Raw genomic sequence first — 26,858 nt, forward strand, 5'->3', positions numbered from 1 at the left:
AAATTGTATATACTCTTTGATACAGCAAATACTGCTACTAAGCCTATCTTTAAAAAGATCAAAAGAAAAGAAAAGGAGTCTACATAAACAAAAAATATTTATAACAGCTTTGTGTGTGTGTGTGTATGTGTGTGTGTGTGTGTGTGTTGGCAAAGAGCAGAAAATTGAGGGGGATCCCCATCCAATTAAAGAATGGCTGAATAAATTGTGGTATATTGTTGTAATGAAATACTATTTAACTAGAAAGAAATGATGAGCAAGATGGTTTCAGAAAGAAAAACTAGGAAGATTTATATGAACTAATGCAAAGTGAAGTAAGCAGAACCAGGAGAAACAGTATACAGAGTAACAATACTGTAACAATGATCAACTGTGAAAGACTTAGCTTCTCTGATCAATAAAATGATTTAAGATAAGTCCAACGTACTTAGGATGAAAAATGTTATTTACCTCTAATGAGGAAACTGATGAACTCTAAGGGTAAACTCAAGAATAATTTTCTCACTTTCTTCATTTTTCTTTCTTGCTTTTTTGCAAATTTTATGGAAATATGTTTTGTATGACTTCAGGTGTATAATTAATAGTATGTTGCTTATCTTCTCAATAGATAAGGAAAGGAATGGAGATGGGAAGAAAATTTGGAACTCAATTTTTTTTTATAAATGAATGTTAAAAAAATAATAACAAATGATATTTTAAAAAAGAAGCGGAATTGTGAATCCCTTCTAGCCTTACCTTCAGGTCTGATAGGATGACCACCCCTGAGTTCTTATAGTTCCGTTTCTTCGCTTTGTACTTGGGGTTCACACAGTCCCATTGAACCTAATAAAGAGCACAGGACAAAGAACTGGTGTCTATAATACAGATACCTGTGCGACAGACCCTAGATTACCCAGACAACATAAATCATACATTTTCTAATCCATACATAGCTTGCAGTATTAAGGGTAGAGACTATTATAGGCATTTCATGTGGGAAATCTAATGAGGTGGGCTTATTTTCCTTCTCAGAATATAAGTTCCTTGAGGGAAGGGAGTGTTTCATTTTTATCTTTGCCTAACTATTGTCTAGTACAAAGTAGATGTTTAATAAATGCCTATTGAATAGATGGAGGGCATAATAAGGAGGAATCAGTTTCTGCAAAATGCAAACATGCATGTGTCTCACTTTCTACAATGTGACCTGGAAAAAGGTTGAAATCAAATTATTACAAAATAAATCACTCACATGTTCAGAGAAGTGAGTGATATAAAGGACAATTCCCCTGTAAAAGTAATGATAATCTTGTAAAGTAAATGTAAATCCCTAATTTATATTTTGGTATCAATCTGGTTCTTCAACTATTGAATTTCTGTAAAGTGGAAAGAAATCTGTATTTAACAAGCTCCATGCAAAGAATCTGAGCTTTCACTAACAGATACAGAGTATCCCTGCACACGGTGTATCTATCCCATGCATATGGCTTTCCTGGACTCTCTAAGATAAGATACACTTTCCCAGAGAGATGGTGCCCGTGCAATTTGGAAGCTTTGCCATGGCCGCCCACACACACCAAGAGTCCTAATTCTCATGTAAACCTCCTCCTTTAGATACAGTGCACTGAACTCTCATTCGGTCTCTTATGGAAACAACAGCATGGTCTTGGATTTCTTTAGATCCCATCATTTTTGAGGCCTTTCCTCAATAGGATACCATAGACTCCTCTTTGATTCTCCCCTACATAAAGATTAGCAAAGACAGAGACCTATGTCATATATCCCCAATGGTATTAGATGGTGAGCTAGGAATAAAACTCAGGTATCTTTACTGCCCGGCTGAGCATCCCACCTCCTCCTTTTATGCTATTATTTTTATAAATTAGCTTAAACTGGAAAACACCTGGAGATTAAGAGGGAGAGTTGGGGGGGGAGTGTAGTGTGTGGAACACTTCTTTTCCAATTGCTCACATCTTTTTTGTTTCTTTAAGTTATTTTTGTGACCCCTTTTGGGGAACCATCCATTAATCTAGCATCAGTCCAAACCTTCCAATGTCCAACCCCATTGCAAGCCCTCACTCATAGTTTTCCCTTCTCTCTCCCTTACATTCATGACTATCTTCACTTCCTAAGTACAAATTGATCAAGGGAAAATTTGAGAGACCATGGAACATAGCAAAATCCTAATTGTTTCACTCTGAACCCAAGGACTCCAACTATATGGTTTGGGAATGGGGAGAGAAGACAGCTCATTCCCCTGCTCCCTGGTGTTGCCCATATGTGGAGATGAGCAAAGGGAAGAGGGTCCAGCCCTGTTCCACCTGGCTCACTCCTGCTGCCAGTTGCCCCTGCTACATTCACGGGGCAGCCCTTCAGCTCCTAACCATAGACTTCTTGCTCTAGCTCCACCTCATCCCATGTACCTTATCCTCTTCAAGCGCCTTCTGCATTTCCTCAAAAGTGGTGGAGAACTCGCCGATGAAGTCATGTTTCCCTCTAGAATCGTAGTCCCAAACCAGACACTGGCACAAAACAAGAGCAAACGTTAGCCCAGCCTCCAAGGGCATCCTAGGAGACCCAAATCAGTTCTTGGACCATGTGGCCTGCCCATCCTTTTCATCTTTCTTCTCAATATCAATTTCTCCCTGATCCCAACCTATCCCTTAACCAGAGCCAGAACTGTTCATTCTGTGCTACCTACCTCACAAGGTTTGAAGGCTTTATAACTCCTGTTATCATTCCCTGGTCCACACCCCTGAACCCCCGAACCCAATAACCTTGCTCTTAAACCAAGTTCTTCTCCCTTCACCACTCAGGACTTTTCTCCCTTCCTACCTGTGGCTAAGGGCTAAATTCCAATCCCCGAACTCAGTAGAGGCTGGGGCAAGAGGGGAGATGAATTCCTTCTCCCAGATCCCTTCACAAGAGAGAGGGATTCTTTACCAGCCCCATTCTTCAGATCCCAAGCCCTAGTACCTTAAGAGGCCTCTTCTCTTCACAGCTACAAAGTGAATTCAGAGAAACTTTGAATGTCTCCCACACGGGGTTCAGGTTATTCTTCACAACCTGTGGAAACCAAACAGAACCTATAGTCAAGAGCCTGATCAATGGTGCTGACACATTCATCTTCAGGTAAGAGCAGTTATTGAATTACTTTTCTCTTTCACCTCAACAAGATCCCTACTCCCAACCCTGAGACATAACATCTGTTATTCCCAGAAGAATCTCTTCTGGGAATAACCCTGATCTTTCCCTTAGAGTTGAGATTTCAGCCTCATCTTGTCAGAGTACTAAAGAACTTCCTAGATTATCTAGTCTAATCTATTTGACAGAGGAACAAAAGGAGACCCAGAGAGGAAAATTACTTGTCTAAGGTCATGGAACTAATAAGTGCCAGAACCAGGATATTAATCAGAACTTTGACAAAAGGGAAAGGAAGAGAAGGGGGAAATGTTTTTGATAGCTTTTGTTTTCATATCACCTTCATTTCCAAACATATCCCTACCCTACACATCAAGCCATCCCCCATCTCTTTTTAAAGAGAAAGAAATCAGTAAAAAACAAAAACAATGAATACATCAAGTATCTCAGCATAAGCTATGTTTCAATCCCAGAATACCCCTGGGTTCACTTCTGCAAAAAAAAGGGGGCAGGGAAATGAATTTTCTCAACAATAACAAAAACGAAGATCTTCTTGATAATAACAGCTGTCCCCAGATACAAGGAGTTGTGTCAGGTCCCACATTACTGGAGATCTTCAGTGAGTGCTAGAAGATCACTTTTCAGGTCTGGATTTCAAGTTCAAAGGATGGAAGATAAAATACAGGTTCTGATATCTGAGCACTGAGTCCTCAGTGTCCTGTACTAAGCTTGGCTCCTCCTCCTCCCAGACCTTGACCTTGCTCCTAGACCTATCTCTTTGCCTTTCTCTGCCAATCAGGACTTTTTTTCATCCCACCTGGGGTTAAGGGGTAAATTTGGATCCAAGCCCAAGTAAATGCCTGGGCAAAAAAGGAGGTGATTCCCTGTGAGTGATACTGTGTATTAACCCAGCAAAAATCATTTCACTTCATCTGGCACTAAATCTATGTCTTATCAATTTAGCTCTTAGAGTTTAGCAAATAGAATCAGGAGAACAATGCATGTACTAGAAATAACATAAAAAGGCAATTGGATCCAAACTAATTATAATGACCAATCTTAATCCAAGAGAATAGAAGATGAAATATGTGGTCCACATCCTGGAAACTAAAAAAAAGTAAAACCCATATTACTTTTTTAAATTATTGCTTCATTTTATAATCTATTAGAGTGAGTATACCATCATTTTCTTTTATGTGTATGTGTAATCAATTTATAATAAAAATATATACTTATATCAATTCCATCTTATCAATTATTAACACTAGAATCTCTTTTTGCATTATATTGTACCATCCTGTGCCATAATTACTATAATGTGCAGGTTCAAATTGTGTGAATGTGGACATCAAGTCAAGAAGCATTTGTTAAGCACCTACTATATGCCAGAAACTATGCTAAGTGCTGTGTGTATACTTGCACATTCATATGTGCACAGATGCATTTTTTTGTTCCATCATTTCAGTCACATCTAGCTCTTTGTGACCCCTTTGGGGTTTTCTTTGGCAAAGATACTGGATGGTTTGACATTTCCTTCTCCAGCTCATTTGACAGATGAGGAAACTGAGGCAAACAAGGTTAAATGATATGCTCATTTTCATACAGCTTATATGTCCCTGAAGCCATTAAACTCAGGAAGATGAATATTCCTGACCTTAGGCCTGTTACTCTATATACTGTGCTATCTAGCTGGCCCTATACACACATACACACACACACACACACACACACACGCACACACACACACATATAAACGCATATTATCCCCAAAAATCTTAATTCCATTTTAGGCTATTAAACTTGAGTTACTTGTTATTTTTAAGTTATTCAAGCTTAAAACTTGCACTAAGACTTTTGGGACACCAATCCAAGTCTTTCCGGTACCATCTACTACCTCATGGTTGCATTCTCCAGCAAAATTATAAACATTATGTTTAAATGTGATGTAAAAAAAAACTTCCCAACAATTAGAACTGTCCAATGGGCTGCTTCATGATGAAATGAGTTCCTTATCACTGGAAGTTGCTCCATAGAAGCAAAATGGCCACTAATAAGCCAATATTTCTTCTTGAAGAAATTCCTATTTTGGTTGGACATTTGAATGGATGGCCATGGAGATACTAGGTGACCAATCGATTACCTAGCCTCTCTGCAGTTGCTCTATAAATTAGAAAATAATGCTATTTGCACTGACCCTATCTCAGCAAGCATTGTTGGAAGGAAACAATGCCTTTGTAAACCTTTATGCTCTGTATATGCAAATGAACAATATAACTGTGGAATATTATTTCTTCTAATAAGCCTCGAGTGTCTTCTCACAAAAAAAAAATATTGACAGCTACTCCAGCCCCTTTACAATTCTCATTCCCCAAGAGGCAGCCAGTGACCCATCACTGACCCTCAGATACTAGCTGTGTGAACTTGTGCAAATCTGTTTGCCTCAGTTTCCTCAACTGTCAAATAGGACAGCTTAAAAATAGCTCCAACTTCAAAGAATTGTGGTGATTAAATGAGATAATATTTATTAAAAGTATTTACCATAGTACTTGCCACTTAGTAGGCACCTTATAAATATTTAGACCCAAACCACCTTTACAAATTTCATTTCTGTTTATATCCTTCATCCATGAGTTGACATGTTCATGTTCCAGGGAAATAAAATTACATGTATCTGGTATCTGTGGACATATATTTCCTCTACCCCAAGTGTCCCCCAAATATTTCATCACCATTATTGTTGACAATGATTCCATACAGCTCACCTCTGTCCTGTACACCAGCTGCTCACTCTGATCATCGTTGATCCGGTAGATCTCCAGGAAAGGATCTGATTTACTAAAGAGATCCTGATAATAGCAGAAGAAAGATACATTTAATTCCCCAGTTTTGGAAGAAGATGTTTGCAGTGGAAATATTCAGGAGACAATTCATTTAATCTTTGTGGGCTTCAAATTGTCCTATCTGGGAAACTCAAAAAGAATAAGACTAGGTTTTCTATTTTTAAAACTGGTGGCTTAAAAGAAAATTAAATTAAAAAGCAGCAGCTCAGGGGAAAAAATTAAAAACAGTAACTTTTGAAAGGGATCTATGATTGAACTCTTAGTCCTTCTTAAGCTCCTTGAGAGCCAGCCCTGAAGGAATTTCTGCTCCTTTTCACTTACCTTGTCATCAAGTTTCTTGGCCCTGAAGGAGAGTTCCACATAGCCATTGTTCCCAGAGATTTCCTCTGCTATCACCTGGGGAAGATGAGAATGTTCTAGATTATAAGGCTCTGTACTAAAAGAGGAATTTCAGATCTTCTCATTGATTTTCCCTATTTTTATGGATTTGTCTTTAGAGAACTAATAGGAGTAGAATTTCCACAAAGCTCAGCCAAGCCAACTGAGTCCCACAACCATAAAAAAGCAAGTGGTGCATTATTGGGAGAAGCCTCCAGACATTGGCTAGGATGGTAGAGGGGATAGTGTTCATTGGGAGTCAGACCAGCTCTGTCGATAAATAGCTGTATGACTATAGGGAAGCTTCTTCATCTCTCTGACCCTATTTTTATCATATGTTAAATGGAGATCACAATGTCTACTCCATTTAATTTGAAGAATATTGTAAGAGTCAAGTGAGAATGTTTCTTTAAAAGTGCATTATGGAGTGTAATTATCTATGCAAATACACATTGAGAACAAATGGAGAAAGCCTGGATTTGGAGATTCCCCCTTAACATTTTTGAATCATGTGATCATGGGAAAGTCAAGCAATTCTAAACTCCCATTTTTTTTTTCCGCTGTAAAATGAAAATTACTGTTGTACCTAGCTCAGCTGTTGGGAAGATCAAATGAGGTAATGTATTTAAAGTGCTTTGTAATCCTTAAAGCTTTATATAAATGTAATTATTATTAATGCAATGGGTTGTCCTCATGATGATTATTAATTATTAATGAATCACATTCCAGTGATGTTAGATCTTATTCATTGCCTCATCTCAGAATGAAGATGATCTGCTCTCTCAAAGGCTTTGGGTACATCTCACAAAGCTGGATGTCTATCACCGGGATGACAAAGTTGGACCTAAACTTAGAAAAATCACTTTGGTGACTGAATGGAGGATGGACTGGAGTGGAAAGAGACTTGAGATAGACAGTTAAATTCACCAAAAGGCAATGGAAATAGTCTAGAAATGAGGGGATAAAGGTGTGCATTAGTTATGGAGAAGAGGGATGTTGCAGAGTTCTTGGCAACAAACTGAATGGGGTGGGGGGCCAAGGTGAAAAATATTGAAGAATCAAAGATGACATCCAGATTGTGAGCAGGAAGGGCTGGGAAGATGATGTCGCCTTCTACAGTAAGGGGGAAAGGGAAAGGTTTAAAAGAAAAGATTACAAATTTGATTCTACTAAGTGTGGATCACAACATAACATTCTCACTCTTTTTGTTGTCATTTGCTTGCATTTTGTTTTCTTACTCATTTTCTTTCATTTTTGATCTGATTTTTCTTGTGCAGCAAGAGAATTGCATAAATATGTTTAGGCATAATGGATTTAACATATATTTAAACATGTATAATATATATTGGATTGCTTGCCATCTAGAGGAGGGGGCAGGGAGGAGAGGAAAATTTGCAACACAAGGTTTTGCAAGGGTCAATGTAGAAAAATTATCCATGCATATGTTTTGAAAATAAAAAGCTTTTTTAAAAAAACCAAATTTGGTTCTAGATGTTGAGTTTAAGCTGTGTACTGGACATCCTTTTCAAAATATCTGAAAGGCAGTTGAAGCTGTTCAGGTCAGCAGTGAAGCTGGGGCAGAATAGGTAGATATGAGAATTGTCAGCCTAGAGACAATAGTTAAAGCTGGTGAGATCACTAAGAGAAGTAGTATGGGTAGAGAAGAGTGTGTAGGAGAGATCAAGACAGAACCCTGTGGGACACCCACATTTAGTGGGCATTACCTGGATGAGGATCTAGCAAAGGAGAATGAGAAGCAGCAGTGAGAAGACAATGAGAGAGTAGTGTCCTGAAAACCCTTAGAAAAAAAGTTATCTATTGTAGTCAGCCTTTTTAAGGAGTTCAGCCACAAAAGGCAGGAGAGATATAGAATACTAATTAAGTAATAAACTAATTGAGTAGAGAAGGGTCGGTTTTTCCAAGAGGGGGGAGACTTAGGCATATTTATAGGCAGTGGGAAATGAGCCAGTAGAGATAGATGGAAAGTTTGACAGAGTGAGGACGACAGAAGGGACAGTGATTGGGGAAATGGGATGGAATGGGATTTCTTGAACATGTAGAGGGGTTAGCCTTGGTAAGAAGAACCAGCACTCCATTATGTGAGACAAGGGTGAAAGAAAAAGTGGCAGAAAACATTTGAGTGTTGGGAGATGTGAAAGAGGAGAGAAGGATCATCAATGAATGGCTTTAATTTGTCCTGGAAAAAATGAGGCAAAGTTCTCAGCTAAGAGGAGTGGGGAAGAAAGAGGTACAAGAGGCTCTATCCATTAGGCACAATGCATCTCCTGAAGTAGCATAATTAATAATAGTAATAATAATAAATAAGGGCATGTTTCTATTGGGTACAATCTCCTGGGCCTGCAAACAAAGGTCTCAAGGAAAGATGGGTGATAGATGGAGCTGGCAACTCCCAGAGAGGATGCTTCAACCTCGGGATCTTTGTGGAGAAGCAGACGGTGAGTAGAGAAAGAAAATGCAAAAAAGGGCAAGAGAGCATAGGGTACCCATACCGTGATAGTGGATTTGCCAGCATGCTTGCCATTTTTAAGGAGCAAGGCTCTGGTCATCTTCTTTTGGGCCACAATCTACAGAGAAAAGAGGAAGAGTCCCATTGGTAGAGAGAAACCAGGTTACCCTGCTCTACTTTCTAATTCTCTTGTCTCTATAACTTACAATTTTATAATATCAGGATCTCACAGAATCTCAGAGATGAATAGAGCCTTCTGGGTCATGTCATCCAATCCACATCTCTTACAGCATCCCCCAGAGAAGCAACCAAGCATCTGGTCTCTGCCTAAGACTCTTGTGATAGGGAGCCCATCTCAAACAGCTCATAGGCTTTTGGACAGCTCCAATGGTTAAGAAGCCAACCAATCCAACTGAAATCTTCCTTGCACAATTTCCGCTCCCCCATTGCTCCCCTCTGGAGCCAAGCAGAACAAATCAAATCCCCCTTCCATATAAGAACCCTTTAAATTCTTGAAAACAGCTGACATGTGAATCTAATTCTATTGGGTTTACTGTTGTACTTCTCTCTCCAATTAGGCTGTAAGTGCCTCTAGAGTAGAGACTTAGTTTTATGCTGATTTCATCCACCACCCCTAGGGCTGATCCATCCACACTTGTAGCTTTACCCTGGGGGTGTGGAGGTGATAAAGGACCTCAAGGAGTTATCTCTCCAAAACAGGAATTTTACGTTTCCCTGGCACTTCCTAGCCAGATAACCCAAAGGAGAAAATTTCCAGCAGAGGTAGCTGATGAGGCCAAGGCATAAGCCTTGGGGATATGGCTTCCAAGCCAAGAGGTAAGGAGTCCCTCCAATCCAGTCATCCCAGGCAGGACAAGATACAACTTTTCCATCTGGGGCAACAGAAATGAGACTTGGCTCTCCACAGGACCTCTCTTCTGCCTCTTGAGCATCCCTCTGCCCTTTGATTAGAGCGGGAATGTTTCCACCATCCCTTTGGTGATCCTGAGGTGGCCCTTTCTTTCCCTTTATTCCGCACTGCCTACTGTTCCACCCCTAGTCTGCACCCAGAATCTAGGGACGGGAGGTGGCTACCTGCCCCAAAGTGCACTCCAAGCCTCCCAGGAAGTCATCATCCTGGGAACCAATGCTGCAATGTCCATGAATGTCGTAGGCCTCAAAGCGAAGCTTCTGCACTTCCTCGAAGTAGTAGTCCAGGGTGAAGACCTTGGAGAACACTGGATGTAGGCTGCTCTTGATAACCTCCGTCCTGTCCACCTAGAAGCAGCAAAACACATTGGAGCAGGGCCAGCCTTTTCCTGCAAGTCCTGAAACCCCCCTCCAAAGGCAGGCAGTCCCCCAAAGGAGCCTCCTAATGGCTAGACCAGGTTTTTCTCTTCCTTGACCATCATTTCTTTTCTGGAGGAACATGAGCAGACTCAGTACCTTCTAAGTTGGAGAAAAGAGAAGTATTAACAGGGGCTACTCATAAAGGGAAGAGAGAAGTTACTCCACCTAGGCTCATAAGAATTCTCACAGGCTCACAGGATTCAGAACAGGAAAGAACTTTAGAGATTTTGCAGATTTTACAGATGGACAAATCAAGGTCCAAAGAAAAGGGATCATCGAAGGTCACAGGGGCCCAGAATCCAGATGAACCCAAGAAATCTGGCCAAAACAAGGTCTTTCCCCTTACAACACTCTGCTTCTCACAGTCCTAACTTTGATACTTAATTTACTAGCTAGACAATGGGAATAATGTTGAACCTTGGAGTCTGAAGAACACGAGTTCAAATCTCACCTTGGACACTTTCTTGATGTATAAAGCTGGGCAGCCTCAATTTCTTAATGTAAAATGGGAATGATCATACAACTTACTTCTAACATTGTGAAGACCAAATGAGATAAAACATGTAAAATGACTTGCAAACCTTAAAGTATAATAGAAAAGCTACCTATTATAGTTGTTAGCTGCACTTGGCTAACATATTTAAAAGGCAGCTTAGGGGCTCAGTAAAGACAGGACCGGCCCTGGCATTAGAAGGGCCTGAATTCAATTATAGAATATTATTGTTCTGTAAGAAATGACCAACAGGAGGATTTCAGAAAGGCCTGGAGAGACTTACATGAACTGATGCTGAGTGAAATGGGCAGGACCAGGAGATCATTATATACTTCAACAATAATACTGTACAATGATCAATTCTAATGGACGTGGCCCTCTCCAACAATGAGATGAACCAGATCAGTTCCAACAGAGCAGTAATGAACTGAACCAGCTACACCCAGTGAAAGAACTCTGGGAGATGACTATGAACCTCTACATAGAATTCCCAATCCCTCTATTTTTGTCCGCCTGCATTTTTTATTTCTTCCACAGACAAATTGTACACTATTTCAAAGTCTGATTCTTTTTGTACAGCAAAACAACTGTTTGGTCATGTATACATATATTGTATTTAATTTATACTTTAACATATATAATATGTATTGGTCAACCTGCCATCTGGGGGAAGGGGGTGGGGGGAAGGAGGGGGAAAAGTGGAACAAAAGGCTTGGCAATTGTCAGTGCTGTAAAATTACCCATGCATATAGCTGGTAAATAAAAAGCTATAATAAAAAAGAAGAAGAAGAAGAAGAAGGGCCTGAATTGAAGTTTAAGTCAAACACTTACAAGCTGTGTGGCCCTGGGCAAGTCACTTAACCCCCTTGGTCTTAGTTTTATCATCCTTAAAATAAGCTAGAGAAGGAAATGGCAAACCACTCCAGTATCTTTGCCAAAGGAACCCCAAATAAGGTCATGATTTAATTATTAATTAATCTCCCTGACTTGTCCAATATCAAGATAATTTGGGTTTATTTCACAGGGTTGTTAAGGAGATAAAATGAAGTCATTATATTTGAGAAGGCTTTCCACAGATGAGGAGTAAGACAAAGCCACCCATCCCTCTCTTTCCCTCCTTCCCTCCCCACTTTTGAGCTCCCCAAGCCTGTCCCTCCCAAACCCCAGCCTTTAGGGTCAACAGGAGTGAGCATTAAACTCTCCATTGGCAGCCCTCAACTCTGGGCCAGTATCCTTCCTTCTCCTGCTCTGTCTGCGAAGATGAAAGACTTCCCCAGTTCTAGTTGCCACCACTTCAGCACAAGCCCTGGGAATTAAATTGGGACCTCTCACTCATCTCTTCCTGCTACTCCCTTCCCTAATGATGCCCTAGCACTAAGCTTTCATGCTCAGCATAAGGTGGAATTAGAATATAAACTGCTAGAGGGCAGGGACTGTTTCAGGGTTTTGGTTTGTTTGTGGCTTGGTTAGTTTTGAGGGGAATGGGAGACTTATTTGTTTTACTTGTATTTTTAGAGCCTGAGACAATCAGGCACTGGGCCAGGGCTTAAGAGATGCCAGTTGAGTGAAACCATTGGAGGCAGAGCGGTGGGCACAAGAAGAACTTAGACTCTTGTATCACATTATTATAGGGATGACTCCTGAAGCAAAAGCTTTTAAGGACCACAGCCTGGGCCCAAGCCAACCTCTACACACCTGAAGGTGCTAACCTTGACCTTCAAGGGACCTTTCAGCTCAAAATCTTGCAACTTCAGCCATTTCTAGCAGTATCTACAAGGGTAGCAACTCTACCCCCCCCCGACCCTGGCAGAGCAGCCACTAGAGCTTGGCACTGGATATGGCCTCAAATCATCCACTTTCATTTGGCTACTTCTGGAAAACATGGGAAAAAAGCAACCTGATGTAAATCTCTCTAAAGCTTCATATTTTTCAGGAAGGAGTAGCTGCTAATAAACCACAAACCTGGGTCTCCACTCTGGACAGCTTGCCTCCAAGAGAAAGTCCAATAAATTTGCTCCTAAATGGAATCCAGAGTTTGAGAGATGAGAAAGAAAGGAAGAAGCAGAGGAGAGTCCACTCTGGGGATCCTGAAGAGGACCCTTTCTCAATTGAACAGTTCACTCTAAGGAACCTAATTAAGAGGGATTGACTTAAAGACACCAAATTCACTCATAGAGGGACCTGGCTACCAACCTGGCTGAGACAGTCAGGACCAGAACATCTCTGGCCTGGACTACTTATTGTATTAGTTTCCCTTCCCTAAACTTCTTAAACAGCTGTCAAATACATCTCCTAATGTGAAGATCTAATCATTTTGTTCCCTTGATTAACAGCCTTCACTGGCTCTCTGTTGCCAGTCTTTATCCTGGATTTCAGAAGAAAGCTGGTTCAGAAAATCCATCTCCATTCATCTCTCCAGCCTTGTTTCACATTACTCCTGTCCTGTACATCTCTGTTTCAGCCAAACAGATCATTATTTAGTCTACATCTCCCAAACAGGAGGCAAGTCCAGCTGAATCATACTCCGTCTCCCTTCTGCCCCCTGACTCCCTTCTATTTCTTCAAGATCCAGTTCAGATCCTACCTGGGTCCTGGACCCGTGATTTCAAGAGTACAGGATATTCCTGAATTAGGGAGATACCTCCACCAAGGTAAATTAGCATCTTCTCTGTAATGAAGACCTCTGAAGACTTGAATAGAACATTGGAAACTTCAGTGACTTGACCAGGATTACACAGTCCTATGTGTGAGGGATGGAACTGGAACTCAGTTATGCTAATCTCTGAGACAGATTGGCTCCTCCACCACCACCAAAAAAAAGGATTTTCTTACTCAATTCTTCCTAGAGCACTTTGTCTAGATTTCTCTTATTCCCCTTATCATATTTGCCCTTAAATTCTGAATATTTGTGTGTATATATAATAATCAACAAGCATGTGACCACACTTCCTGCCTCAGCATCTCATAACACAAATTATAACTTATTGGTAAAAGTCCCTAACACCAAATTCATGTTAAATCCCCCTTGTCAATTCAGTCTTACATTTGTTCAACACTTTTTTTTTTTTCCAGAGGCAATTGGGGTTAAGTGGCTTGCCCTAGGGTTACACAGCTAGGAAGTGTTAAGTGTCTAAGGTCAAATTTGAACTCAGATCCTCCTGAATTCAGGGCTGGTGCTCTATCCACTGCACCCCTTAGTTGCCCCTGTTCAACACTTCTAAGAACAGTATGGCATAAATATTTAGGTTCCCATCCTGTAACAGACACTGCTAAGTACTTTACAAATTATCTCATTTGATTATTTTTTTGCTAGCCCTGGGAGTTCAAAGATAAAAACCAACAATTCTTGTCCTCAAGGAATTGTGTGTATGTGTGTGTGTGTGTGTGTGTGTGTGTGTGTGTGTGTGTGCAGGGGGTGGAAGATACATTTATTGTCAAAACATTTTGGAGTTACCCTGTTTCCCAGAGCTGACATCTAGCAAGCAGGCTATGCTTGGTATAACAATAATCTTTTGCTCAGGATTTATCACCCTCAGGCAAAATGGATTGCTTGGACTAGCACCAAATATTCACTGAGAAATTTAGGTCCTCTTATCCATCGCATGTTCACAAGTCACTGACAAATACTGTTCCCCTCTGGTTCTGCAGGTGGCCACAATCTCCCCAAAAAACTTGAGACAATGGATGTTCCCATAGGACCCAAGAACACCTGTATTGTCCCAAGAAATGCTAACCATGAGAACTATCCCAAGTTCTAAGAATGATTGTACTGTGGTCCAACCCTTTTCACATATGTAAATAGAACCAGCATCAGGAGCATTAAGCTCTCCTTAGAGAGAAGAGGGAGAGAAAGACAGAGAGAGAGACAGAGAGACAGAGAGAGAGACAGAGACAGAGAGAGAGAAAAAGAGAGACTCAGAGAGAGAGAGAGAGAAAGAGAGACAGACAGACAGAGAGAGAGAGAGAAAGACAGAGACAGAGAGAGAGAGAGACAGAGACAGAGAGAGACAGAGACAGAGAGAGAGACAGAGACAGAGACAGAGAGACAGAGAGAGAGAGAGAGAGAGAGAGAGAGAGAGAGAGAAGAGACAGAGACAGAGACAGAGAGACAGAGACAGAGACAGAGAGAGAGAAAGAGAGAGAGACAGAGAGACAGAGAGAGAGAGACAGAGACAGAGACAGAGAGAGAGAGACAGAGAGAGAGAGAGAGAGAGAGAGAGAGAGAGAGAGAGAGAGAGAGAGAGAGAGAGAGAGAAGCAGGAGGAGGAGGAGAAAAGGAGGGAGGGAAAGAAAGAAGGAGGGAAGGAGGTTGAAGACTCATTTTAGTGGATTCTTCTGGAATAAATGGTTTCACCCCAAGCATTCCCAAGAACTTGAAATATAGAAAACACTTTTAGACCTATCGTGCTACAGCTTGAAAAATAAGGGTGAAAAGAAGGCTGCTCCTTGTCACTTCCCCAGAGGGTGGAAGCCAGCCTTCCTGCCCCATTTTCTAGCTGAACAGAAATAGAAAAGGAGAGACAGGTAGGAGGCCAGCCTTGTACTAAGGTAGATAGTTCGGAGTTAAGGCTCTTGGCAGATCTGGACTGCCTGGATATGGGCAGGGACTGCATGGAGCTAAATGGAGCTAAGTTAATTTGCAATAGATCCTGGTAGATTTCTTTAGTCCCATTTTTAATTACTGTAATCTCCTGTATATTACTTCTGAAATTAAATTTTTGTCCTTGAAGATCATTATCTTTGCTTAAATTCAAGATGGGTGGAATTGGGCAAGGGAAAGAAGAAAGGGGGAATTTGAACCTCCTCTAAGTGATTCCAGGCTTAGGGGTTCCTGACCTCTAGAGGTGAGAGTAGGGTTCAAGTACTAGGAATCAGTCTCAGCAAGAAAATGGTAACTTTAAGGGCAATTCAAATTCTTCTGATGCAGGTTTGAGGTTAAGTACATCATAATCACTGCAGGTAGAGTACCTGCCTACGAATCAGGAAGACTCATGTTGGTGAGTTCAAATCCTGTCTCAGATTCTCACTAGCTCTGTGATGCTGGCAAGTCATTTCACCCTGTTTGCCCCAGTTTCCTCATCTGTCAAATGAGCTAGAGAAGGAAATGGCAGATCACTTCAGTATCTTTGTCAAATTGGATCACAAAGAGTGAGAAATAACTGAAACAACTGAACTACAACAACATCATAATCCTCCCCACCACGCAGAATATAGAGATAGTAATAAGTTTGCTTTCCTCTGAGCAGTAAAGGCTGACGTGAGTAGTTAGGGAGACCTGGAGAAGGGGTCTTAGATCTTTCCTCTGAACATCAGGTATTTTTCCTTTAAGCAGCATAATGCTACAGGAAGGCTACTGACCTGACAAGATACCTACATCTAAGTTCTCTAGATGTCACTAACTCCCTTGGGTGATGTTGGATAAATTCTAGGATATAGAACCAACTAGAACCTTAAAGATGACTTAATCCAGGAGGATCTTAATTTTTTGTCTATCTGTCATGGTCTCTTCTCTGTCTCTTTCCCTCCCTCTTTCTGCTCCCCCTCTCTTGTCCCCTTTCTTCCTCCCTCTGCCCCCCCCCTGTCTTTGTTCTCCTCTACATTTCTGTCTCTGTCTCTTTCTCTATGATTTCCTTTTCCCTTCTTTCCCTCTATCTCTGTCTCTTTCTCCCTTTACCTCTTCCTTTCCATCTCCCACTCTCCCTTCTTCATCCCTCTTTCTCCCTCTTTTGCTTTGTCTCTTTGTCACTGTCTCTCTCCTTCCTCTTTATATATATATAATTTTTAAATAATCAAAGGAAATGACAAACTTCAATTTGAGATTAGTGAAAATAAAGATGTATTTTTTAACCATCCAAAAAGAAAGAATAGTGTACCCAGAAACATAGGTAGCTAAGATTCTAATCCAATGCAGTGGGGTTTCCCCAAACCCTTCCCCTACTTCTGTGCCTCAGTTTCTTCATCTGTAAGATGAAAGGATTGATCTTGATTATTTCTAAGGGCCTTTTCAGTTCTGTTATCTATAATCCTAAATAAATCACTCTAGGTGAGGATGCTGACTTCCAGTGGCAGGGGACCCAAGTGGAGTAAAAGGCATCTGAAGGTACCAGGGCTTTAGTATGGAAGAACCCCAGCTCAGTTTCCTTTTCTCTACTGACAACATAAATCCTGACTCAACAATAGGGGTTATTTTTAGAATCCTGGACCTTCTGACATTCAATGAAGCCTAGTGATACCTTCTTATAATAACAATCACATAAAATAAAATACATAAGATACAAAGGAGATAATTATATTGAAATAAAGACATTCTTTTTCCCATCCAAATTCACAAGGCTGGGATAGAAGGGAAACCTTCTATCCAAATAGACCTGCAGGCGTTATATGGATTCCAGGTGAAGAATCCCTGATCTAGCCTAACCTAGCCATTTTTTCAGAGGAATAAATTAAGGCCTTAAGAGGGAACAGACTTGCCAAAACTGATAGAACTGGGATTCAAACCCAGGTTCTCTGATAACCAATGTATTGAATGAGTGAGCTTTCTGCTGCACCACATCAGCCCTTTTCTCCCACAACGGGCTCCCAGCCAGCCAGGCAAAGTGGAGCAGCTGCCAAACCTCCCCACCAAGGTTCATCCTACTTGGGTCCCTTTGTTCCCATCTCAGCCACTCAGGCTTGCAAGCTCTGCTATCACCAGATCCCCTGGAGCCAAGATAACTGATAAACTCCATCACCCTTGGCTCATCTGGACAGAATGTGGCAACCTTCAGAAGGGGTTCACTATTTAAAGGGGAAAGTGATATTTAACTTAAAGAGATAAATTATAAAAAACAGAACTGGAAAGAACTATATGAATACTGGAAAGAGCTATACATACATACGTGTGTGTGTGTATGTGTGTGAGCATACACACACACAGTTCAAACTTCCCATTTTACAGATGAGGAAAATAGTCCCAGAGGCTTATACTGATTCACTAAGGTCAGTTAATGGCAGAATTGACATCAGAAACTGGGTGCAGCCCTCCCTAGTGAAAACAGTACATCATAAATTTTAATTAAGGAAATCAAAGGCAGGTGTATGGCAGGTAGATATTGGTGGAGAAAGGCCTCCCTGGGGCCAGCACATCCCTCTGAAAAGGTGACCTACTACTCTCTTGGCTGGTTCCACCTTGAGGAAGACCTAGATTTACTCCACCTAAGCTCAGAAAGAGGATGGAGAACACTAGTTCCCTGATTCACAGGAAAGTTCTCACCTAAATAGAGGTGCAGATCAATTAATGAATGAAGGCTGTTTCTTAATGATGAGGCATAAGGGTAGGAGAGAAGCCTCATCCATGAGCCAGGAGTGATTCCAAACATCTGGAGCTATCCCTGCCCTACTGTACTGAAGAATCAGCTATGTTCCCCAGCCTTGCTTCAGTCATCTAAAATCCCGACAGCCTTTGGAGACCCCTCTCGTTTTCTAAGACTTAAAAGGCACAAGCTCCCCTTGGGGCACTTTGGTCACTCTGGAGAGCTCCTGGGGGCCAATCGGGAGGTGAGGTTCAGTCATCTTTGCGTACTTCCCTTTCCCATTCCCTACACTCCCCTTTGCCTCATTAAGTTTCTGCTGGGTTTTCTTTTTGGTCCTTCTCTATGCACAGACAGCAACTCCCAGGGGCTGTCGAAGCTATACAGAACAAACAGACGTCACTGTCGGGGCTCCAGAGACAGTGGCCTGGGATAGATGGAGGCACCTTTCCTCGGGACTGCTGGGTCTAGGCTGCCCCCATCCTTTCCAGATTCATGCCCACGCCTAGTACTGATGCTCTCAGGCCCGCCCGTGTCTCCCCAGCAACTCTCCTGCCCAAGCTTCCTTTATCCTGCTTGGAGGCGGTTCTTCTAATCAGTCCTTTTCTTTTCCACAGCTTCTACCCAACTCTGTTTCAGCCCTCGAGATCCCGCCCCAGCCAGTCACAGGAGGGGATGAGAAAGGAGGCAGTGGATGGATGGATGGAAGGAGAGGAATAGTTAGGTAAACCGCAGCCCATTAGCGTGGCCAAGCCATTAGCGGACCTGACTGGCGGCTCCTGGGCTTTTGGCCCAGGCACCCCTCGTCTGGGGGCAGATCCCCAAGGTCCACAAAGCCTGCAGTGCAGCCCACAGCCCAGGGAGGGGCTCAGGAGAAAGAGCCACATGCCCCAAAGGCACTCGTTCGCTTCTGGACAGTGGAAGGTCAAGGAAATTGAGTGCCTCAGGGACTTGAGCATTTGGGCATTCAGGCTCTGGAGAGGGAAGAAGGGCCCAGTAGGTGCATTCCATCATGCTCTCCCCGGTACTGCCTGTCTTTCACCCCAACTTTCCCTTCATCATTCCTCCCCACCCCAGCTACAACTAGAGCTCCCACAAATAGAGCAGCACAATTTGGGTCTCCTAAACACTGCAGTTTAACAGAGACAATGCTGAGCAGCCCAACCCAGAGGAGTCTAATTAAACTTAGAATGTTAGAGCTGGAAGTGAGAGGTCATCAGATTGAATTCCCTCCTTTTATTTACAAGGCAATCAAAGTCTTAAAGAGGAAAAGCAACTTTAGATTTCCTCCAGATTACACATGGACAAATTGAGATTGGAATCCACCCTGAGGTGGTCTTTCCACAGGACCACTTTGCCTTACAACCTCACAGCCTCCTGTTTCCCCCTCAGCCAGGAACAGAAAGTAACTGTAGGGCTGCAGGCTCCTGTGGTTGGGGCAGTCAAGTCATAGCTGATTCAGGTAGTTTAGGAAATATCACTTGCCCTAAACTGAGCTGGTTCTAAAAGATCTTTGCCCTCTTCCCCAGACCCCAATTTAAACTCTGCTTTTACTTCTTCTTGCTTCCTCTTCTTTCTCCGCATCCAATAGCCAGTGAAAAAGCCAAGCTGGCCACCCTCCTTTTCCCTCATCCCCTCTATCGAGAAGAAATGAGTCTTCGTCCTGGTTGCCTAAACGGAGGCTAGAGCGAGGAGTCCCGGAGAGTGACCATTTCCACACGGACTTTTGGCAACCCCACCAAGAATTTCTCATGCCCAAAGCCAGGCTGCCCCAAACACATCACTCTGTCCCAGGCAGGTTTGATTCCCTCCTTTAAAAAAAAAATTTATATTCTCCAGAGCCCAGATTTCTAAAGCAACAGAATGGAAATTTCATTAAATGAACCCTCATCCTGGCCCTTCAGGAAAGGGATTTTCAAGGGCCTAAAGCCTCCGGTCTAGTTTCAATGTGGTGCCCCTAGCCTCGGGAAGGTCAAGAAAATATCGTCCTGAGATCAGTGCGGCACAGGGACCCCACTGCTGTCATCTGCCAAGGATCAGTTCTGTCCCAGGCATCCGAGCAGTCCTGGGGCCCGCTTCCTTGGCCACAAGACCAATTACTGGCGCCACGGCCGTGGCTACACTGCTTAGAAGCTGAGCCAGGAGCCTCCTTGGACAGTGTGGACACAGAGTCCACCAGGAGGAGGACCCGGACATTGGCCACACCCTGGATGGGTGCAAGCGCTGGAAAGGGCTCGTGGCTGTGCGCATCCGCTCTGAACCAGCAGCTCCGAGCTGGCGGAAAATCGAGCAACTGGGAAATTGAAAAAGTCACCAGAGCTCCGAGACTGGGAGCGAAAGGAGGAAGGTGGCTCTCCAAGCAGGAAAAGCTGAGCATCCTCCTCCATCCCGGGGCAGACTCATCCCCCCCACACACACCCTCATCCCCAGACCACCAGAGCAGCCTCCCTAAGGCGCACCGACTCTCCACCCCCACATCAATAATTAATTCTCTAATAGAGCGGGCCCAGGGCCCCCGGGGGCACTCCGCCACCTCCCGGCGCCGTAAACAAGAATGGAGGTGTGTCCCTTCTTCTTCACCCCCCCCCCCAAACACACACTCGGATTTCAGTCCCTCCTCTAGCTTCTAAGCTGGGTGCAGCATCACTGGCAGAATGGGGAGGAGGGGCTCAGCATTCCCACCAGGGTACCTCGGGGGAACCAAACAGTCCCCTAGCAAGCAACCTGTTACTGTGCCCGAGCCGAGGGGCCCAGGAGTGGGGAGTGTGCAGGGACTCCTCCGCCGGCCTCCTCGCAGCGAAAGGAGTGGACCTGACCCCTCCGGGGAAGGGTTCCTCAGTCGTCCCTAAAAGAGCCCTAAAAGAGTCTGCATTCTAGGGGACCGCTGAGCGTCCCCTAACTCCCTGCCCGGCGCTGCCCACCCCCAGGTTCGTCCTGAGCTGGGCCACGTTTCCCACTCCCAGCCCGAGCCCACCCCGAGTCCCCCGCCTGGCGCACCGCTCCCTCTCCTTCTCCCAATCTGTCTCTCCCCGCAGCCGCCGCCGCCGCCGCCGCCTCCTACCTCCACCCACTGGCCCTGGGACTGCATTAGCAACACCACGCTGGGGTCTGACTTGTTGAGCGGGTCGCGGTCCAGCATATGCCGGCAGCTGAGTCGGAGCTCCACCTTGGAGACGCAGGTGGCGGTGACCACCCCCAGAGCGGCCGGCGCTCCCTGCTCCGAGCCGGGGTTCATCTTCGCTCTGGCCGGTACCTGGCTCTCCCCGGGAGTTCGCAAGTAGACTGGCTTAAAGGAAATGAGGGGGCACCGAATGAGGGGTGGGGGTGGGAGGGAGGCTCAAGCAAAGAACGTTTGGAGCAATTGGAGATTTCGACGGCTTCCCTGGGTCCTGCAGGTTCAGGCTGGGTATCGCTCCCCCTAAAAAAAGCTCGCCACCTCTTTGTCCTTTCCGTATATCCCGCCCCCCAAGACCCTTCCAGCTCCGCGGCTGGAGGCTGGGATAGGGCCGTTCTCTGAAGCCCCAGGAAGGGAGTGGGTGGTGGGGACTAGATTTCTCCTGGGAAAAAGAGAGGGTCTGGGGAAGATGGTTCTTTGGGAAATGAAGCGGTGCCCTGGGGAGTCCAGAGTCGGCTTCGCTGGCTGGCTCTCCTTTGAGTCCTCTCTGTCCCCTCCCTTGGGGCGCGGAGCCGGCGCCCCAGCTGCTAAGGGCTCGGAGTAGGGACTAAAAGAAGACACCCCCCCCCCCCAGCGCGGATCTTCAAAGTGGCAGAGAAAGCTGCAGGAGAACCCAACCTCCTCGCCGGCTCGGGCCCCGGTCGGGCGCGAAGTTGGCAGCGGGAGCAGCAGCACGCAGTGCCCGGGCCACTCCGGGCAGGTGGGATGGAGGGCACGCAGCTAGCCGGCCCGCAGCCGTTGGCCCGCAGCTCCCCGGACGCGCCGCTGAGGGAGGCGCCTGCTCCCAGCCGGCGGGGCGCAGCTGGACACAGGGGGCCCGAAGGGGCCGGGGCTGGCGGAAGGCGAGGCAGGGCAGGGGTGGGAGGAGGACGTGGAGGATGGGGAGGACAATTCTCCGGAGGGACTGAAGGAGGGATGAGGGACTCGGAGCTGCTCCCCCTTCTCTCTGCCTCTGCGCCGGGGGAAATGGTGGCCAGTCCCTAGGCGCGGCCCCGGCTTCCCATTCATACCCACCCGGGGCGGCAGGCACACGTGGCTCGACGGGCAGCAGCGCCCGGCGCATTGGCTGGCGGGCAGGGCCCCTCCTCTCTCCCTCTTTCCCTCTCTCCCTCTCTCCGTCTCTCCCTCTCTGTCTCTTCCTCTTCTCCCTCCCCCTCCGCCGGTGCCGCCGCTGCCGCCCGGATTGCGGGAAAGAGGTCGCTGCAGCCTCCGCCTGGTTGGTCAGCCTCTTTCCGCTCAGGGAGGACCCGCGCCCCCGACTCCGAGGGCCAGAAAAACAGCCCCACCCCACCTCCCCCGCGCCCAGCTTAGGGGGCAAGGACTCCTTTGGCCCAGGGCGCAGAGCTCATTCTGCTGGGTCGTGGTGAGGCTGACATTCCCACAGGTAGCTTGTGCTCCTTTCTTGGTGCCTCCCGGGCGGGCTTAGTCCGAGGAGCCCCGCAAAGGGTGGGAGGGGGCGTCAGGGATGGGGGGAAAGGCAGCCTCCTTTCTAGATGCCCTCTGAGCGAGCGCCTCTTGTCTCCACGACTGCCCTGTAGCAGGGCCTGTCTGAAGTAGGTCTACCGGAACTAGTGCCAGCCCAGTGAAGGCCCATGTCCCTCCCTCTGAGGCACCTGTTCTTCAGCAGGGACAACCACCGAAGTAAACTGGTGGCAGCGCCCTGTCCGGGTCTGCAAAGGCACACAGAGCGGCTGGGAGGTACGGGACTCCTTTCTCTCACTCCCTGACTCCGATCCGGGCAGAAAGCAAAGCAGTCTGTGTCTAACGGGCGCCTCAAAATCAAATGCTTGGGGACGACTTTTAATATGAAGAAAGAGCGGCCTTGTCCCTCGCTACACCCCTAGGCGCTTAGATGCATCCTAGAGAGAGAGGTCATGTTTCTGAAGTTCTTAGAGGCCGAAGGGGTGGAGGTATGTGGGAAGAGGCTGAGCCTCCTTCCTCTGGCTCGGCCTCCTGTTTCCCCCTGTATCCTGGACGCTTTCAACTCCTGGGCTCAAAAAGAAAGAGGCACAGAGTGAGAACTCAGGAACTCCTGTCGCATTTGAGTTGGAAGACCACAGGCCTAAGATCCACTTCCCAGCCCGGGGCCTTTAATGTCCTTCAAAGCCCCTCCCCTGCAGCCAGGAAGGAGCAGAATCTGATTTTGTTGCCAAGGGAGAGGTGGCAATCTCCCTGGGGAAGGTAATTCTCTGAGCACAGAGTAGTTTCACACCATCCCCAACAGAGAATGCTCCCAAAAGGAGCAAGAAGGAGGAGGCGGGAAATCACCTCCCGGTTCATTTTTCCTTGACTATTTCAACTAAAAATAGAACATAGACAGGGACAGGAGCCATGTCACCTCAGGAAGGGAGGAAAATAGGGGAAAACCTGAAGCAGGAGCCAACGGCAAACTAAGGTGCTTGTGGGTTGAGATGAGGAGAGAAGGAAAGAAAAAAAAAAAGGGGGAAAGTCAAAGGCATCTTAGTGACTCAGCAGTTGTTTATTGGGCCCCTAGAAGAAGAGTCTGTGACCCAAGTGGAAGTGGGAGACTAAGATGATTCCTACACCTGTAACAATGTAGCAAAGTAAAGGTCATCATAGATAAAAGTTTGCAAGCTTGTTATATCTAGTGTCCTTGTCCCCTGAGAATAGATATGCCCCTATTAGAGAACTCTCAATTAATTATTCCATCCAGTTTTTGATATTCCCCAACTCTGACCCAAAGGGCGCTAGGTAGGTCTAAATTGCAGGAAGTAAGGAAAGGCAAGAGCCCTCAAGTGGTCACATGCTTTCATAGCAGAGGCTTGACACTTAAAATGCAATCACATTTTTTGAACTGGATTTGGAGGTGGGAGGAAAAGGAAAGAAACTTGGAACTTGAAACCTAGATGCTAAATAAGTGAGGAGTGGAAATGACCGACATTCAAAGCCGATCTCATATTTTTCCCTTCTGTATTGCCATTTTCTATTCCAGTTTGGAACAAGTACATTTTAGCCCCAGGAAGAGTTATTTCCAAGGCTGGTGTGATCCTTAACTTCCTATTCTGAGTACCTGCCCCTCTGGACTTTATAGACTTTATAGTCATCTTGGGCTACTGGAATCTTGCTCTGGTATATGGACTCCTGAGGGTCACAAAGCTGCCTTCCTCTAGGCTCTAGACCAGTGGTTCTCAAACTTTGTGGTGTCCTTTTACACTATTAAAAATTATTGAAGACTCCAAAGAGTTTCTATTTTTGAATTGTATTATTCATATTTATCTTATTAGAAGTTGAAGCACATTTTAAAAATATTAATTCATTTGGCATTTCTTGACTCACTCTGCTATGTTGCCCCTCTCTCTTAAGGAGAGTGCATCATCCTTTATCCCAAGTAAATACCCCACATAATGCCCATGCTTGATTTGGTGGGGGAACAAAACTAGGTATTTCTAACAAATAACATATTTTTATTAAAAATAACCATATTTTCCTGAAACAAAAAAAAAATTGGTGACAAGAAGAGCACTGTTTTATATGTTTTTACAAATCTTTTCAATGTCCTGCTTAATACAATAAATTGGGAAAACATTTTTACATTCAAAGGTTCTGATAAAGGCTTCATGTCTAAAATATAACAGTTACTTTGGGGCAGCTAGGTGGCGCAGTGGATAGAGGACCAGCCCTGAATTCAGGAGGACCTGAGTTCAAATCTGGTCTCAGACACTCAACACTCCCTAGCTGTGTGACTCCTGGGCAAGTCACTTAACCCCAGCCTCAGGAAAAAACAAAGTAAAATAGAATAAAATATAGAGAGAACTGAGTCAAATTTCTAAGAATTCAAGCCATTCTCCAATTCATAAATGGTCAAATGATATAAATAGATAATTTTCAGATGAAGAAACTGAAACCATTTCTAGTCATATGAAAAGGTGCTCTAAATTACTATTGATCAGAGAAATGAAAATTAAACCTAAGGTACTATTACCTACCTTTCAGATTGGCTAAGATGACAGAAAAATAACAAATATTGGAGGGGATGTGGAAAAATTGGGACACTAATACCTTATTGGTTGAGTTGTGAACTGATCCAACCATTCTGGATAGCAATTTGCAACTATGCAATAGGGGTTATTAAACTGTGCATACCTTTTTATAAAGCAGTGTTTCTACTGGGCTTATATCCCAAAGAGATCTTAAAGGAGGGGAATGTGCAAAAATGTTTGTGGCAGCCCTTTCTGTCATGGCAAGGAACTGAAAACTGAGTGGATGCCCATCAGTTGGAGAATGGCTGAATAAGTTGTAGTATATGAATGTTATGGAATATTATTGTTCTGTAAGAAATGATCAGCAGGATGATTTCAGAGAGGCCTGGAGAGATGTACATGAACTGATGCTAAGTGAAATGAGCAGAACCAGGAGATCACTGTACACAGCAACAGCAAGATTATATGATGATCAATTCTGATAGACATTACTCTTCTCAAGATGAGATGATTGAGGCCAATTTATATATTGATATATTGGTGACTATATTCAAATGTAACTGGTTTTCTTTATGACTTTATGCCTATTCTGAGAAGGGATCTTTAGATTTCAGCAAACTGCCAAAGGGAGTCCAGGATTTCCAATTTATCCTATTCAAATATAATTTGGGACGGGGCACATGGTTGGTTATATGTTATGTCTGCTATTAGACTTGAGAGTAGGGATTTTTTTTTTTGCTTTTTTGTGTTTCCATAAGTTAGTGCAGTGCCTGGCACATAGTAGGCATTAATAAATGCTTGTTGAAGCAAGATTGTGTGATAAGCAACTGTGGACTTGACTCTTCTCAGCAATGTGATGATTTAAGAAGTTCCAATAGAGTTGGGATGGAAAATGCCATCTGCATCCAGAGAAAGAACTATGGAAACTGAATGTAGATCGAAGCATAGATTTTCACCTTTGTTTGCTTTTTCTTTCTCAAGCTTTTCTCCCATTTTGGACTGATTTTTCTTGTACAGCATGACAAATATACTCTAAAATTACATGAGACCAATTCCTTTCTTCAGTCAAAACCAGAAAAAAAAAACCACTTCTTTTTTTCTTTTGCTGGATCATCCTCCTTCTTCTGCTCACAAAGTATGGGCATCCTCCAAGGTTCCATCTTGGAATCACTCCCTTTCTCTCTCTACATCCTCTTACTTGGTGACCCCAGCAGCTCCCATGGGTTCAGTATTTGTTTCTCTACAAATGATGACATTTACCATTTTCTGAACTTCAGTCCTCTTGCTGGACAGCTCTGTCTGCATATGTCATAGACATCTCAAACTCAACATTTTAAAAATGGAGTTCTTTTCATTCTTTCTCCAGATCATCTAGACATCTTCCAAACTTCCTCATTTCTCTTTTTAACACTATCATCATTGTAATCACCCAAATGCATAAGGTCAGACATCCTTGACTCTTTTTCCCCTCACACCATCCCTCACCCATCAGTTGCCAAGTCTTGTCTAGCCTGTGTCCACAACTTCCTTAGAAAATGTCCTCTGCACTCACACAGCTTCTATTCTCCTTTCTTATCATATGAATTATTGCAATAGCTTCCTAATTGGTCTTTCTATCATAGTCTTTCTTCTTTCTAATCCATCTTCCATAAAAAAGGCCAAGGTTTCTCATTGCATTCAGAACATTTCCAGTCATCCTGACCTATATCTGGCCACTGGACTCAGATGGCACCCAGATGGAGGAGAAAGTGAGGATGGCGCCTTTGCCCAGCCCTCCCTCACTTAAATCCAGTTCATCCCCCTTATTT

At 44.2% G+C, this 26,858-nt stretch overlaps 1 protein-coding gene across 1 annotated transcript in view; it reads right to left on the reverse strand.

Annotated features, from left to right (window-relative positions):
- CPNE7 (copine 7) overlaps positions 1-22,052 on the reverse strand; it is a 40,548-nt gene extending 18,496 nt beyond the window's left edge. Inside the window, exons 1-8 of the mRNA XM_074286172.1 lie at positions 20,996-22,052; positions 9,898-10,080; positions 8,846-8,920; positions 6,279-6,353; positions 5,880-5,963; positions 2,953-3,042; positions 2,400-2,498; positions 736-822 (exon numbers count right to left, since the gene is read on the reverse strand). Of these exons, the coding sequence (XP_074142273.1) occupies positions 736-822; positions 2,400-2,498; positions 2,953-3,042; positions 5,880-5,963; positions 6,279-6,353; positions 8,846-8,920; positions 9,898-10,080; positions 20,996-21,169 (867 nt within the window). The 5' untranslated portion in view covers positions 21,170-22,052. The remainder of the gene's footprint in view (positions 1-735; positions 823-2,399; positions 2,499-2,952; positions 3,043-5,879; positions 5,964-6,278; positions 6,354-8,845; positions 8,921-9,897; positions 10,081-20,995) is intronic.
- Between the last annotated feature and the right edge of the window lie 4,806 nt (positions 22,053-26,858).

This window comes from Sminthopsis crassicaudata, chromosome 2, assembly GCF_048593235.1.
Source record: "Sminthopsis crassicaudata isolate SCR6 chromosome 2, ASM4859323v1, whole genome shotgun sequence".
In the NCBI taxonomy this organism is placed as follows: Eukaryota; Metazoa; Chordata; class Mammalia; order Dasyuromorphia; family Dasyuridae; genus Sminthopsis; species Sminthopsis crassicaudata.